Source organism: Ips typographus, linkage group LG10, assembly GCF_016097725.1.
Source record: "Ips typographus isolate SLU linkage group LG10, UJ_Ityp_2.0, whole genome shotgun sequence".
Taxonomy (NCBI): domain Eukaryota; kingdom Metazoa; phylum Arthropoda; class Insecta; order Coleoptera; family Curculionidae; genus Ips; species Ips typographus.
The window spans coordinates 3290614-3308378 of NC_138431.1; the positions used below are offsets into that span (position 1 = coordinate 3290614).

General features: G+C 30.6%; 1 protein-coding gene across 1 annotated transcript in view; it reads right to left on the reverse strand.

The window, feature by feature from the left end:
* Positions 1-17765, reverse strand: part of Eip78C (Ecdysone-induced protein 78C) — a 53217-nt gene that overhangs the window by 8806 nt on the left and 26646 nt on the right. Inside the window, exons 4-8 of the mRNA XM_081987944.1 lie at positions 11442-11569; positions 11238-11379; positions 9775-10010; positions 9546-9715; positions 2-37 (exon numbers count right to left, since the gene is read on the reverse strand). Coding sequence (XP_081844070.1) covers positions 2-37; positions 9546-9715; positions 9775-10010; positions 11238-11379; positions 11442-11569 — 712 coding nt within the window. The remainder of the gene's footprint in view (position 1; positions 38-9545; positions 9716-9774; positions 10011-11237; positions 11380-11441; positions 11570-17765) is intronic.

The following is a 17765-nucleotide window of genomic DNA, read 5'->3' on the forward strand; positions in this document are numbered from 1 at the left end:
AGTCATGCAACTGGCGAACTGTTGCCACAGCCACCCCCTGGAAGTTTACCATTAAACTACACTGTCAAGGCTTCTTTAGTGGAAAATTTCAAGACTGTAACCCCTAAAGTGACGATTTGGCAACGTGGCAAAGACTGAGTTGCACAAACTTTGATTTTAAAGCCCGAAAACTCAACAGTTTCAACAGGGACCCCCCTGTATAGTATTTGGCTAATAATTCGAAATTTTGACATTATTGACCGTTAATTTGAATTTTCAATCGTTAGTGTAAACTTTTTTGTTACTTTCAACTGAAAATTCAAAATTATGACTTTATTGACCGGTGATTTGGGTAAATTTGAACGTTTTAGGTCAATTTATTATCTTTTTCTTGCAAATTTCACAAAATTAAGAGTTTTACAGTTATTTTGTACGATCTCTACTTAGGTTGAATTAAATTCGGTTAGAATACCCCAAAATTGGCTAATAATTCGATATTTTGACATTATTGACCGTTAATTTGAATTTTCAATCGTTAGTTTAAACTTTTTTGTTACTTTCAAAATTATGACATTGTTGACCGGTGATTTGGCTAAATTTGAACGTTTTAGGTCAATTTATTATCTTTTTCTTGTAAATTTCACAAAATTAAGAGTTTTACGGTTATTTTGTACGATCTCTACTTAGGTTGAATTAAATTCGGTTAGAATACCCCAAAATTGGCTAATAATTCGATATTTTGACATTATTGACCGTTAATTTGAATTTTCAATAGTTAGTTTGAACTTTTTTGTTACTTTCAAAATTATGACATTATTGACCGGTGATTTGGGTAAATTTAAACGTTTTAGGTCAATTTATTATCTTTTTATTGCAAATTTCACAAAATTAAGAGTTTTACAGTTATTTTGTACGATCTCTACTTAGGTTGAATTAAATTCGGTTAGAATACCCCAAAATTAGCTAATAATTCGATATTTTAACATTATTGACCGTTAATTTGAATTTTCAATCGTTAGTTTAAACTTTTTTGTTACTTTCAACTGAAAGTTCAAATGTATGACATTATTGACCGGTGATTTGGGTAAATTTGAACGTTTTAGGTCAATTTATTATCTTTTTCTTGTAAATTTCACAAAATTAAGAGTTTTACGGTTATTTTGTACGATCTCTACTTAGGTTGAATTAAATTCGGTTAGAATACCCCAAAATTAGCTAATAATTCGATATTTTAACATTATTGACCGTTAATTTGAATTTTCAATCGTTAGTTTAAACTTTTTTGTTACTTTCAACTGAAAGTTCAAATGTATGACATTATTGACCGGTGATTTGGGTAAATTTGAACGTTTTAGGTCAATTTATTATCTTTTTCTTGTAAATTTCACAAAATTAAGAGTTTTACGGTTATTTTGTACGATCTCTACTTAGGTTGAATTAAATTCGGTTAGAATACCCCAAAATTAGCTAATAATTCGATATTTTAACATTATTGACCGTTAATTTGAATTTTCAATCGTTAGTTTAAACTTTTTTGTTACTTTCAACTGAAAGTTCAAATGTATGACATTATTGACCGGTGATTTGGGTAAATTTGAACGTTTTAGGTCAATTTATTATCTTTTTCTTGTAAATTTCACAAAATTAAGAGTTTTACGGTTATTTTGTACGATCTCTACTTAGGTTGAATTAAATTCGGTTAGAATACCCCAAAATTAGCTAATAATTCGATATTTTAACATTATTGACCGTTAATTTGAATTTTCAATCGTTAGTTTAAACTTTTTTGTTACTTTCAACTGAAAGTTCAAATGTATGACATTATTGACCGGTGATTTGGGTAAATTTGAACGTTTTAGGTCAATTTATTATCTTTTTCTTGTAAATTTCACAAAATTAAGAGTTTTACGGTTATTTTGTACGATCTCTACTTAGGTTGAATTAAATTCGGTTAGAATACCCCAAAATTAGCTAATAATTCGATATTTTAACATTATTGACCGTTAATTTGAATTTTCAATCGTTAGTTTAAACTTTTTTGTTACTTTCAACTGAAAGTTCAAATGTATGACATTATTGACCGGTGATTTGGGTAAATTTGAACGTTTTAGGTCAATTTATTATCTTTTTCTTGTAAATTTCACAAAATTAAGAGTTTTACGGTTATTTTGTACGATCTCTACTTAGGTTGAATTAAATTCGGTTAGAATACCCCAAAATTGGCTAATAATTCGATATTTTGACATTATTGACCGTTAATTTGAATTTTCAATAGTTAGTTTGAACTTTTTTGTTACTTTCAAAATTATGACATTATTGACCGGTGATTTGGGTAAATTTAAACGTTTTAGGTCAATTTATTATCTTTTTCTTGTAAATTTCACAAAATTAAGAGTTTTACGGTTATTTTGTACGATCTCTACTTAGGTTGAATTAAATTCGGTTAGAATACCCCAAAATTAGCTAATAATTCGATATTTTAACATTATTGACCGTTAATTTGAATTTTCAATCGTTAGTTTAAACTTTTTTGTTACTTTCAACTGAAAGTTCAAATGTATGACATTATTGACCGGTGATTTGGGTAAATTTAAACGTTTTAGGTCAATTTATTATCTTTTTCTTGTAAATTTCACAAAATTAAGAGTTTTACGGTTATTTTGTACGATCTCTACTTAGGTTGAATTAAATTCGGTTAGAATACCCCAAAATTAGCTAATAATTCGATATTTTAACATTATTGACCGTTAATTTGAATTTTCAATCGTTAGTTTAAACTTTTTTGTTACTTTCAACTGAAAGTTCAAAATTATGACATTATTGACCGGTGATTTGGGTAAATTTAAACGTTTTAGGTCAATTTATTATCTTTTTCTTGTAAATTTCACAAAATTAAGAGTTTTACGGTTATTTTGTACGATCTCTACTTAGGTTGAATTAAATTCGGTTAGAATACCCCAAAGTTGGCTAATAATTCGAAATTTTGACATTATTGACCGTTAATTTGAATTTTCAATCGTTAGTTTAAACTTTTTTGTTACTTTCAACTGAAAGTTCAAATGTATGACATTATTGACCGGTGATTTGGGTAAATTTGAACGTTTTAGGTCAATTTATTATCTTTTTCTTGTAAATTTCACAAAATTAAGAGTTTTACGGTTATTTTGTACGATCTCTACTTAGGTTGAATTAAATTCAGTTAGAATACCCCAAAGTTGGCTAATAATTCGAAATTTTGACATTATTGACCGTTAATTTGAATTTTCAATCGTTAGTTTAAACTTTTTTGTTACTTTCAACTGAAAGTTCAAAATTATGACATTATTGACCGGTGATTTGGGTAAATTTAAACGTTTTACGTCAATTTATTATCTTTTTCTTGTAAATTTCACAAAATTAAGAGTTTTACAGTTATTTTGTACGATCTCTACTTAGGTTGAATTAAATTCAGTTAGAATACCCCAAAGTTGGCTAATAATTCGAAATTTTGACATTATTGACCGTTAATTTGAATTTTCAATCGTTAGTTTAAACTTTTTTGTTACTTTCAACTGAAAGTTCAAATGTATGACATTATTGACCGGTGATTTGGGTAAATTTGAACGTTTTAGGTCAATTTATTATCTTTTTCTTGTAAATTTCACAAAATTAAGAGTTTTACAGTTATTTTGTACGATCTCTACTTAGGTTGAATTAAATTCGGTTAGAATACCCCAAAATTGGCTAATAATTCGATATTTTGACATTATTGACCGTTAATTTGAATTTTCAATCGTTAGTTTAAACTTTTTTGTTACTTTCAAAATTATGACATTGTTGACCGGTGATTTGGGTAAATTTGAACGTTTTAGGTCAATTTATTATCTTTTTCTTGTAAATTTCACAAAATTAAGAGTTTTACGGTTATTTTGTACGATCTCTACTTAGGTTGAATTAAATTCAGTTAGAATACCCCAAAGTTGGCTAATAATTCGAAATTTTGACATTATTGACCGTTAATTTGAATTTTCAATCGTTAGTTTAAACTTTTTTGTTACTTTCAACTGAAAGTTCAAAATTATGACATTATTGACCGGTGATTTGGGTAAATTTAAACGTTTTACGTCAATTTATTATCTTTTTCTTGTAAATTTCACAAAATTAAGAGTTTTACAGTTATTTTGTACGATCTCTACTTAGGTTGAATTAAATTCAGTTAGAATACCCCAAAGTTGGCTAATAATTCGAAATTTTGACATTATTGACCGTTAATTTGAATTTTCAATCGTTAGTTTAAACTTTTTTGTTACTTTCAAAATTATGACATTATTGACCGGTGATTTGGGTAAATTTAAACGTTTTAGGTCAATTTATTATCTTTTTCTTGTAAATTTCACAAAATTAAGAGTTTTACGGTTATTTTGTACGATCTCTACTTAGGTTGAATTAAATTCGGTTAGAATACCCCAAAATTAGCTAATAATTCGATATTTTAACATTATTGACCGTTAATTTGAATTTTCAATCGTTAGTTTAAACTTTTTTGTTACTTTCAACTGAAAGTTCAAAATTATGACATTATTGACCGGTGATTTGGGTAAATTTGAACGTTTTAGGTCAATTTATTATCTTTTTCTTGTAAATTTCACAAAATTAAGAGTTTTACGGTTATTTTGTACGATCTCTACTTAGGTTGAATTAAATTCAGTTAGAATACCCCAAAGTTGGCTAATAATTCGAAATTTTGACATTATTGACCGTTAATTTGAATTTTCAATCGTTAGTTTAAACTTTTTTGTTACTTTCAACTGAAAGTTCAAATGTATGACATTATTGACCGGTGATTTGGGTAAATTTGAACGTTTTAGGTCAATTTATTATCTTTTTCTTGTAAATTTCACAAAATTAAGAGTTTTACAGTTATTTTGTACGATCTCTACTTAGGTTGAATTAAATTCGGTTAGAATACCCCAAAATTGGCTAATAATTCGATATTTTGACATTATTGACCGTTAATTTGAATTTTCAATCGTTAGTTTAAACTTTTTTGTTACTTTCAAAATTATGACATTGTTGACCGGTGATTTGGCTAAATTTGAACGTTTTAGGTCAATTTATTATCTTTTTCTTGTAAATTTCACAAAATTAAGAGTTTTACGGTTATTTTGTACGATCTCTACTTAGGTTGAATTAAATTCGGTTAGAATACCCCAAAATTGGCTAATAATTCGATATTTTGACATTATTGACCGTTAATTTGAATTTTCAATAGTTAGTTTGAACTTTTTTGTTACTTTCAAAATTATGACATTATTGACCGGTGATTTGGGTAAATTTAAACGTTTTAGGTCAATTTATTATCTTTTTATTGCAAATTTCACAAAATTAAGAGTTTTACAGTTATTTTGTACGATCTCTACTTAGGTTGAATTAAATTCGGTTAGAATACCCCAAAATTAGCTAATAATTCGATATTTTAACATTATTGACCGTTAATTTGAATTTTCAATCGTTAGTTTAAACTTTTTTGTTACTTTCAACTGAAAGTTCAAATGTATGACATTATTGACCGGTGATTTGGGTAAATTTGAACGTTTTAGGTCAATTTATTATCTTTTTCTTGTAAATTTCACAAAATTAAGAGTTTTACGGTTATTTTGTACGATCTCTACTTAGGTTGAATTAAATTCGGTTAGAATACCCCAAAATTAGCTAATAATTCGATATTTTAACATTATTGACCGTTAATTTGAATTTTCAATCGTTAGTTTAAACTTTTTTGTTACTTTCAACTGAAAGTTCAAATGTATGACATTATTGACCGGTGATTTGGGTAAATTTGAACGTTTTAGGTCAATTTATTATCTTTTTCTTGTAAATTTCACAAAATTAAGAGTTTTACGGTTATTTTGTACGATCTCTACTTAGGTTGAATTAAATTCGGTTAGAATACCCCAAAATTAGCTAATAATTCGATATTTTAACATTATTGACCGTTAATTTGAATTTTCAATCGTTAGTTTAAACTTTTTTGTTACTTTCAACTGAAAGTTCAAATGTATGACATTATTGACCGGTGATTTGGGTAAATTTGAACGTTTTAGGTCAATTTATTATCTTTTTCTTGTAAATTTCACAAAATTAAGAGTTTTACGGTTATTTTGTACGATCTCTACTTAGGTTGAATTAAATTCGGTTAGAATACCCCAAAATTAGCTAATAATTCGATATTTTAACATTATTGACCGTTAATTTGAATTTTCAATCGTTAGTTTAAACTTTTTTGTTACTTTCAACTGAAAGTTCAAATGTATGACATTATTGACCGGTGATTTGGGTAAATTTGAACGTTTTAGGTCAATTTATTATCTTTTTCTTGTAAATTTCACAAAATTAAGAGTTTTACGGTTATTTTGTACGATCTCTACTTAGGTTGAATTAAATTCGGTTAGAATACCCCAAAATTAGCTAATAATTCGATATTTTAACATTATTGACCGTTAATTTGAATTTTCAATCGTTAGTTTAAACTTTTTTGTTACTTTTAACTGAAAGTTCAAAATTATGACATTATTGACCGGTGATTTGGGTAAATTTGAACGTTTTAGGTCAATTTATTATCTTTTTATTGCAAATTTCACAAAATTAAGAGTTTTACAGTTATTTTGTACGATCTCTACTTAGGTTGAATTAAATTCGGTTAGAATACCCCAAAATTAGCTAATAATTCGATATTTTAACATTATTGACCGTTAATTTGAATTTTCAATCGTTAGTTTAAACTTTTTTGTTACTTTCAACTGAAAGTTCAAATGTATGACATTATTGACCGGTGATTTGGGTAAATTTGAACGTTTTAGGTCAATTTATTATCTTTTTCTTGTAAATTTCACAAAATTAAGAGTTTTACGGTTATTTTGTACGATCTCTACTTAGGTTGAATTAAATTCGGTTAGAATACCCCAAAATCGGCTAATAATTCGAAATTTTGACATTATTGACCGTTAATTTGAATTTTCAATCGTTAGTTTAAACTTTTTTGTTACTTTCAACTGAAAGTTCAAAATTATGACATTATTGACCGGTGATTTGGGTAAATTTGAACGTTTTAGGTCAATTTATTATCTTTTTATTGCAAATTTCACAAAATTAAGAGTTTTACAGTTATTTTGTACGATCTCTACTTAGGTTGAATTAAATTCGGTTAGAATACCCCAAAATTAGCTAATAATTCGATATTTTAACATTATTGACCGTTAATTTGAATTTTCAATCGTTAGTTTAAACTTTTTTGTTACTTTCAACTGAAAGTTCAAATGTATGACATTATTGACCGGTGATTTGGGTAAATTTGAACGTTTTAGGTCAATTTATTATCTTTTTCTTGTAAATTTCACAAAATTAAGAGTTTTACGGTTATTTTGTACGATCTCTACTTAGGTTGAATTAAATTCGGTTAGAATACCCCAAAATTAGCTAATAATTCGATATTTTAACATTATTGACCGTTAATTTGAATTTTCAATCGTTAGTTTAAACTTTTTTGTTACTTTCAACTGAAAGTTCAAATGTATGACATTATTGACCGGTGATTTGGGTAAATTTGAACGTTTTAGGTCAATTTATTATCTTTTTCTTGTAAATTTCACAAAATTAAGAGTTTTACGGTTATTTTGTACGATCTCTACTTAGGTTGAATTAAATTCGGTTAGAATACCCCAAAATTAGCTAATAATTCGATATTTTAACATTATTGACCGTTAATTTGAATTTTCAATCGTTAGTTTAAACTTTTTTGTTACTTTCAACTGAAAGTTCAAATGTATGACATTATTGACCGGTGATTTGGGTAAATTTGAACGTTTTAGGTCAATTTATTATCTTTTTCTTGTAAATTTCACAAAATTAAGAGTTTTACGGTTATTTTGTACGATCTCTACTTAGGTTGAATTAAATTCGGTTAGAATACCCCAAAATTAGCTAATAATTCGATATTTTAACATTATTGACCGTTAATTTGAATTTTCAATCGTTAGTTTAAACTTTTTTGTTACTTTCAACTGAAAGTTCAAATGTATGACATTATTGACCGGTGATTTGGGTAAATTTGAACGTTTTAGGTCAATTTATTATCTTTTTCTTGTAAATTTCACAAAATTAAGAGTTTTACGGTTATTTTGTACGATCTCTACTTAGGTTGAATTAAATTCGGTTAGAATACCCCAAAATTAGCTAATAATTCGATATTTTAACATTATTGACCGTTAATTTGAATTTTCAATCGTTAGTTTAAACTTTTTTGTTACTTTTAACTGAAAGTTCAAAATTATGACATTATTGACCGGTGATTTGGGTAAATTTGAACGTTTTAGGTCAATTTATTATCTTTTTATTGCAAATTTCACAAAATTAAGAGTTTTACAGTTATTTTGTACGATCTCTACTTAGGTTGAATTAAATTCGGTTAGAATACCCCAAAATTAGCTAATAATTCGATATTTTAACATTATTGACCGTTAATTTGAATTTTCAATCGTTAGTTTAAACTTTTTTGTTACTTTCAACTGAAAGTTCAAATGTATGACATTATTGACCGGTGATTTGGGTAAATTTGAACGTTTTAGGTCAATTTATTATCTTTTTCTTGTAAATTTCACAAAATTAAGAGTTTTACGGTTATTTTGTACGATCTCTACTTAGGTTGAATTAAATTCGGTTAGAATACCCCAAAATCGGCTAATAATTCGAAATTTTGACATTATTGACCGTTAATTTGAATTTTCAATCGTTAGTTTAAACTTTTTTGTTACTTTCAACTGAAAGTTCAAAATTATGACATTATTGACCGGTGATTTGGGTAAATTTAAACGTTTTACGTCAATTTATTATCTTTTTCTTGTAAATTTCACAAAATTACGAGTTTTACGGTTATTTTGTACGATCTCTACTTAGGTTGAATTAAATTCGGTTAGAATACCCCAAAATTGGCTAATAATTCGATATTTTGACATTATTGACCGTTAATTTGAATTTTCAATCGTTCGTTTAAACTTTTTGGTTACTTTCAACTGAAAGTTCAAAATTATGACATTATTGACCGGTGATTTGGCTAAATTTGAATGTTATAGGTCAATTTATTATCTTTTTCTTGTAAATTTCACAAAATTAAGAGTTTTACGGTTATTTTGTACGATCTCTACTTAGGTTGAATTAAATATTCGGTTAGAATACCCCAAAATTAGCTAATAATTCGATATTTTAACATTATTGACCGTTAATTTGAATTTTCAATCTTAGTTTAAACTTTTTTGTTACTTTCAACTGAAAGTTCAAAATTATGACATTATTAACCGGTGATTTGGGTAAGTTTGAACGTTTTAGGTCAATTTATTATTTTTTCTTGTAAATTTCACAAAATTAAGAGTTTTATGTCATTGGAATGCGCACACTCAGGGCTACAAAATGACGTAATAAGTGCTATACAAAAATAGTTTGTGAGATATTTAAGATCAAAATTGCACCACAGAAACTTCAAATTAAACACCCTGTATTTTGACTCGGCCTACTAAAAAAAAAAACTCTCTTACCGATCATTTTCTAACGATTCAGCTGTCGACGAAGCAACGACGTCATCGTCCACGTCATCACCGTCAACGTCATCGTCGTCCTCCATTTTGTACGAGGGAAGGGGGATCAACGGTCTACGCTGCAGATTCTTCATCCGATCCTCCGTGTAATTACAATTCGCGTGATGCGCCTAAATTGACAGATGACAAAATGACAGATGACAGCTGACAGATGACAGTTGAACCGTACCTGAGAAATCCCTAAAATAATATAATCGTATACTGCCAACTGTTTGTTGTCGCCATCGTTGATGACGTTTGCGGTGTTTGCGTTTGACATTGCTGACGTCGGCGACATGGCCTCGGTGCTCGTCTGACACGGACTGACTACGTTGATGACGTCAGGCGCCGTCGTTGACACTCGAGAAGGATTGTCTTCCACGCTACGCTCCCTCGAGCGTTTTGGAACGCGACCGTAACGTACAGCTGTCAAAATGTCTAGTTACCACCAAGTGACAGTTGTCAAATTTAGTCAAGTTATAGTCCTAGGCTAGACTGACATCTGTCAAATATTTCAGCCTCATTGAGGCACTACTTTCCGAGATATCAGGCTTGGTATTTATAATACTGACACTAATTAGGAGGCAACATTGTAATTTAAAAAAAAATTCAATTGCCGCAAAGTGACAGCTGTCAAATTTCAGTGCAGTTTTAGTTCTAGGTTAGACTGACATCTGTCAAATATTTCAGCTTCATTGAGGCACTACTTCTTTCCTTTTCCAAACTAGGCGTGTTTCTGAGATTCATTACAGTTATTTTTACAATTGTCACGTGATCGTCTAGCTTAGTAGTGTTCTAGAATCACGTGACAACTGTCACTAACGTCAAAACTGTCAAACTGTCCTCAAAAGTTGCAAAAAATCAAGGTTTAGAGACGTTTTCTTGCAGTATTTCATATAAAACGTGTTTCTAAGATTTATGACAGTTATTTTGACAGTTTTTACGTGACTACGTAGCTAAGTTCTCTTCTAAAGCCACGTGATATCTGTCATTAATGTCAAAACTGTCAAAATTTGCTTAAAATTAGCAGGAATTAAAGTTTAGCACAGTTTTCGAAACTAGGCGCGTATCTGAGATTAATGATAGTTTTTTTGACAATTGTCACGTGACCCTCTAGCTAAATAGTGTTCTAAAATCACGTGACAACTGTCACTAACGCCAAAACTGTCAAACTGTCCTCAAAAGTTGCAAAAAATCAAGGTTCTTGCAGTATTTTATATAAAACGTCTTTCTGAGATATATGACAGTTATTTTGACAATTGTCACGTGAGCGTCTAGCTAAATAGTAATCTATAATTACGTGACAACTGTCACTAACGTCAAAACTATGCTCAAAAGTTGAAAAAATCAGGGTTTAGGAAAGTTTTCTTGCAGTATTTGATATAAAACAAGTTTCTGACAGTTAGTTTGACAATTGTCACGAACGCCATTTTGACTGGGGGTAGGTCCGTTATTTGAGGAGTTACAAAAAAGTGTAAAAAATGAAAGTTGGAGGAAATTTCATCCTCTACCAGATTGTATTAAGGTATTTTTGCTGTCAGGGGCCTCCTTAAAGAGTTACAAGGCAACAAGTGACTGAACCGCTTATTTTAAATTAACTCAACGTGCAACGTTGCCACCTACACAATTTTTCCGCCGATTTCGCATACTTACAATCCCTAGACATACCAACGGCCAAACATTTCTTGAATCGGCAATACTGACAACGGTTTCGGTTCAGTCTTATCACCAGGCATTTGCCGTCGCGCAGACACCTGTATTCGATTTGTTTCTGGATGCTTCGTCGGAAAAAACCCTGTAAAATCCGCCATTTTGTTGGTATATTTATATATACAGGGTGGCGCAAAATACACTCACCTTGCAGCCTTCGCAGGAAGTCACCCCGTAATGGTATCCTGAGGCTTTGTCCCCGCACACTTTACACGGAACAAAGGTTTTGGTTGTGGTGGAACTGTTTGAATCTGCGGCCACGTAACTGTTTTGTTCTGAAATTAAATTGATTGGTTTTAGAGACATCCTGTATATGATTTTCACTTAAATATAGTGTGAGGAAGTTACAGGGTGGGTGGGAAAAAAAAAGTGAGACTAAAATCCACTTCCTTAGGAAGGAAAGTTGTAGCAACAATGCAGGTAACAAATATTAGTTTTTTTAGATTGGAAGTTCAAAACTACCCCTTTTTTAATTAAAATTAATTAAATAATTGTTAAACAAATACTATTTTTCAAAAATTACATCAAAAAAGTTGTAATTTTAGCATTTTTCTTTAAAAAAAGTTGAAATTAGAAAATTCGTTTCCCTAATCGCTTTGACAGTTATTTTTTTTTTAAATCGCCCTGTCTCTAAAAAGTGAGATACAAATCTGAAATTTTCATAGTTTTGAGACCAGAGTGAGTTGTTTAAGTGAGGCAAGTTTCGTCACAGTCGGTTCATCAGAAAAGAAGCTACACAAAAAGTGTGAAACGCGAATATTTCAGCTTAATTAAGTCAAAAAAAAGTAATTTTTCACACAAATTCAAACGTACATGTTCTCCTTTAGCACCGTTACATACACAAAATGCCGTGTATTTTATAATTGCATAATTGCTGCGAAACGGAGAATCAATATAAAGGTTGAGGCGATTCAAGTGCAAGGTGAATAAAATGCGAAACAAGGTCAGCAACTACTAATAATGCAAGAGGTGAGGAAAGTTTAAGGTTTAAAACGATTTTAGAGACGTTTTATAGGTCGATGATCTACTTTTAAAACGGTTTCGTCCATAGAAAATTAATTAATCAATGTTATCCAATGGTTTTACAAAATCGACTGGATTAAGGTCAGGCGAGCAGGACGGTCGTTTAGTCGTGTGTATCCACTTTACTGTGTTTCACAGCTTTATGGTACAAATTTTGACAGTTTTGACGTAGCTACTAGGCTGTCATTAGCGTCAAACGTCGAAAATGTCAAGCTGGGCTCAAAAGTTGCAAAAATAAGGGTTTAAAAAAGTGATCTTATAGTATCCAATATAAAACGTGTTTCAGAGATTTATGACAGTTGTTTTGACAATTGTCACGTGACCTTTTAGGTAAATAGTATTCTAGAATCACGTGACAACTATCACTAACGTCAAAACTGTCAAACTGTGCTCAAAAGCTGCAAAAATCAGGGTTTAGAAAAGTTTTCTTGAAGTGTTCGACATAAAACGTGTATCTGATATTTATGACAGTTATTTTGACAGTTTTCACGTGACTGCGTAGCTAAGTTACCCTCTAAAACCACGTGATATCTGTCACAACTGTCAAAATTTGCCCAGAATTTGCAGGAATTAAATTTTAGCACAGTTTTCAGTCAAACTGCGCACAAAAGTTGCAAAAACTTGAGATTACAAATGTTTGTCCTGCGATATTTGATGCAAAACGTGTTTCTCTGATTTGTGACAGTTATTTTGACAATTGTCACGTGACCTTTTAGGTAAATAGTACTCTATAATCACGTGACAACTATCACTAACGTCAAAACTGTCAAACTGTTCTCAAAAGTCGCAAAAATCTGGGTTTAGAAAAGTTTTCTTGAAGTGTTTGATATAAAACGTGTTTCTGAGATTTTTGACAGTTCTCACGTGACTGCGTAGCTAAGTTACCTTCTAAAACCACGTGATATCTGTCACTAATGTGAAAACTGCCAAAATTTGCTTAAAATTTGCAGGAATTAAAGTTTAGCACAGTTTTCTCACACTTTTCGAAACTAGGCGTGTTTCTGAGATTTATGACAGTTATTTTGACAATTGTCACGTGGCCGTCAAGCTTAGTAGTATTTTAGAATCACGTGACAACTGTCACTAACGTCAAAACTGTCAAACTATGCACAAAATTTGCAAAAACTTGGCATTAAAAACGTTTTCTTGCAGTATTTGATACAAAACGTGTCTCTGAGATTTTTGACAATTATTTTGACAATTGTCACGTGACCGTCTTACTTAGTAGTGTTCTAAAATCACGTGACAACTGTCGCTAACGTCAGAACTGTCAAACTGTACTCAAAAGTTGCAAAGATCAGGGTTTAAAAACGTTTTCTTGCAGTATTTGATATAAAACGTGTTTCTGAGGTGTTGGACAGTTATTTTGACAGTTCTTACGTGACTGCGTAGCTAATTTATCTTCTAAAACCACGTGATATCTGTCATTAATGTCAAAGATGTCAAAATTTGTCCAACATTTGCAGGAATTAACGTTTAGCACAGTTTTCTTACACTTGTCAAAACTAGGCGTGTTTCTGAGGTTTATGGCAGTTATTTTGACAATTGTCACGTGACCGTCGAGCTTACTAGTATTATAGAATCACGTGACAACTGTCGCTAACGTCAGAACTGTCAAACTGTACTCAAAAGTTGCAAAGATCAAAGCTTAAAAACGTTTTCTTGTAGTATTTGATATAAAACGAGTTTCTGAGGTTTATGACAGTTATTTTGACAGTTTTCACGTGACTGCGTAGCTAAGTTACCCTCTAAAAGCACGTGATATCTGTCATTAATGTCAAAACTGTCAAAATTTGACCAAAATTTGCAGGAATTAACGTTTAGCACAGTTTTCTTACACTTTTCGAAACTAGGGCATGTTTCTGAGATTTTTGACAGTTATTTTGACAATTGTCACGTGACCGTCTAACTTAGTCGTGTTCTAAAATCACGTGACAACTGTCGCTAACGTCAAAACTGTTAAAATGTTCTCAAAAGTTGTAAAAATTAGTGTTTAACACAGTTTTCTTACAGTTTTCAAAACTAGGCGTGTTTCAGATAGTTATGACAGTTATTTTGACAATTGCCACGTGACCGTCAAGCTTAGTAGTATTCTAGAATCACGTGACAACTGTCACTAACGTCAAAACTGTCAAACTGTGCACAACATTTGCAAAAACTTGGCATTAAAAACGTTTTCTTGCAGTATTTGATATAAAACGTGTTTCTGAGATGTTTGACAGTTATTTTGACAATTGTCACGTGACCGTCAAGCTTAGTAGTATTCTAGAATCACGTGACAACTGTCACTAACCTGAAGTCTGTCAAATTGTCCTCAAAAGTTGCAAAAATCAGGGTTTAGGCACGTTTTCTTGCACTCGATGTCATTTTGTCAAAAAGTTTCAATTTGTGTATAGTCTTTAAAACTTTTCCCACCTTGTATATACACGAACAAAATCAGACACCCTGTATAAGGGTTCTACTTCCCCACACTTCAAAAACGGTGTGATTTACAACGATTTTCCGTAATAAATTCAATCACATTCATGCTTTGGCTACGTTAACACCGCAACTGTTATAACGGGTTATGTAACGTACCGGCCACGCCCATTTCTCGAGAATTTCCCATAATTTGTTATACTGAAGCACGTACTTTGCAGAACGAGAACGTCTTCCGCGTTCTTCGTTTGTTATTCTTCAATGTGAGCAATTTACCATATTGTAGAGTGGATGAAATGCAAATTTGTTAGGTTAGAAGTTAATACGGAAAAATTGTGACATTCTATGAGAAAATTACTACCAAAATTAGTTTGACAGCTGTCAATTGGGATGCAGAATATTCTAGAAGCATCCAGTTATCTCTTAGAAGATTCTAGAATTAATTATGCAGGCAGAACAATCAATCTAACCTAGAATCTTCTATTTCTTCATTCAGTATTTGTTTTTCAACTATTTTTAACATTTGACATTTGATAGAAGATTTCAAGACTTTTGAGAAGTTATTTTGACTTAATTTGAAAACTTTCAAGGTGCTTCATTCAAATTCCAACATTTTCTTATTGAAAATTGACTTGGAAACCAAAAATTGACCCTAAAACCATTAAAATTGTGTTGCGGACTTTAAATTCCTTTTTTCAGTCAATTTTTATGTTTAGAGACTGAAAATAGTTTTGAAAACATACCCAAAATCTCTCAAACTATGAAAATTGACTTGAAGATCTAAAATTGTTCATTTTAAGTCAATTTTCAAGTATTTTGACTTAAATTTCAACACTTGATAGTTGAAAATTGCCTTGAAAACCAACAGACAGTCTGAAATCATGAAACATTTACTTAAAGGCATGAAATTTGCCTATTTTCATGGCTATCAAACAAATTTTAAGACTTGGAGAAGGTTTATTGACTTGAAATGTAAACTTTCAAGTTGTTTTACTTAAATTCCAACATTTGACCGTTGAAATTAGACTTAGAAACCAAAAATTGACCCTAAAAGAAGTTAAATTAACTCCAAATCCTTGAAATTTGACTTGAAGAACTAAAAATTGTCATTTTTGAGTCAATTTTTGAGGTGTTTTGACTGACTTTTTTGACTTTCAGCATTGAAAATTGACTGGGAGACTTTAAATTCCGTTTTCCAGTAAATTTTTATGTTTGGAGATTGAAAAATACCTTGAAAACCCTCCCAAACTGTGAAATTTGATTTGGAGGCTTCAAATTAGTATTTCAAGTAAATTTTCATTGTTTTGAATCTGATTCAAGTCAATCTGTTTGACCTTAAAATTTTTCCTAGAAAACTGGATATTTGTTTGTAAATTAGGAAAATGTACATAAATCCAAGTTCATTGTAGTAAAAATCTATTTTCAAATTTCTGATTGAAATTCAGCCAAGTAAAACATGAAAATTGAGTTGAAAACCAAATTTTGGCTTTACAACTTTAGAAACTGACTTGTTTTAAGTCAATTTTTGAATTAAATTCTGTTCAAGAAGTTGAAAACCAATAGATGTGAATTTCATGAGTGTGAAATCATGAAATATTTACTTAAAGGCTTGAAATGTGCTTTTGGAGACTATTTTCATGATTGTGAGACAAATTTCACGACTTCTAGTTGTTTCACTTAAATTCCAACATTTGACCATTGAAAATCAAAAATTGACCCTAAAAACCAGTAAAATTATGACACAAATCATAATTATGATTCGATTATTAGTAAGTTAATTAGAAAGTGGCAATTATTACACTCCAACCGCATTTATTTGTATTTCTTTTCAATTTACCAATATTATTACATAACCCTTTTCGTCTATCTATATACCACATAGACACTGGCTATAGCTACTTTCAAATACGAGTTGCGCAACGTTTTTGCAGAAATAAACGCTTCCGATCTATTCTATAATACCAAAGTAGTCGACATATACGCGAAATCAAACTTAATGGCAATGACGTCACGAAAATGACAGTGACTGGCGCTGTTGCCAGATAGTTTTTCTGTCACAAAGTAAATAACACCGTATTATTATTATTATAAGCTGTCAAAATGACAGTTTGACATTGACAATCATGACACTGAGGTTATAACAAGTTTTCAGTAAAAATTCAATTTTTTTTATATTACGAGTAGCCAATGAATGGGTCTGTCACGTGACGTTGACAGGACTTCAGTATGTGGTACCGTTTGGTCGCTAGAGGGCGTCAAAGTTTTCCATCATTTTTGCTTTCATTCTTCCAAAAAAATTGACAAACCTTTTACGCTTAAACTATGGCAACAATGGTTGTGACGTCAGCGCACTTTACGTTGATTTCCTCTATAGTTTACTACCGTAATACGTTGAACGTTGAGTTTCTGGTCAATTTAGTGCGGTTTTACCAATTATAACGGTTCGACATTGTTCAGAATGCAATCATCGACCACTGCACTGTTGAACAGAGATATTTATTGTGGTAGGTCGTTTACACCTTGTATAATAATGCCAACTTGATCATTTAAATGCGTGTAGCGACATGCAATTATATGCTGTAAGCGACATTATAATCACTTGTAAAAAGGTAAAGTTTTAGTAGTAAGTCAATTTTCATTTCATTCAAAAATTGACTTAAAAGTCAGTCAGTTTTTAAAGGCAATTTTCAACTTTCAAGTGTTGAAATTTAAGTCAAAACACTTGAAATTGACAATTTTAGATCTTCAAGTCAATTATCAACAATTTGGAGTCAAAATCAGGTTTGAAAATCATGAAAACTCATTGTAAACATAATTTGGGCATAAAAGTAAATTTTCAAATAAATTTCATGATTTGAGAGACTTTGTGTAGATTTTCAACACAATTTTCAATCTACAAACATTAAAATTGACATTTGAAGTCAATTTTTGGTTCCCACGTCACATTTTAATGGTCAAATGTGGAAATATTTAAGTGAAACTACTAGAAGTCTTGAAAACTCTCTCCAAAGACAAATTTCAGACTTTCAA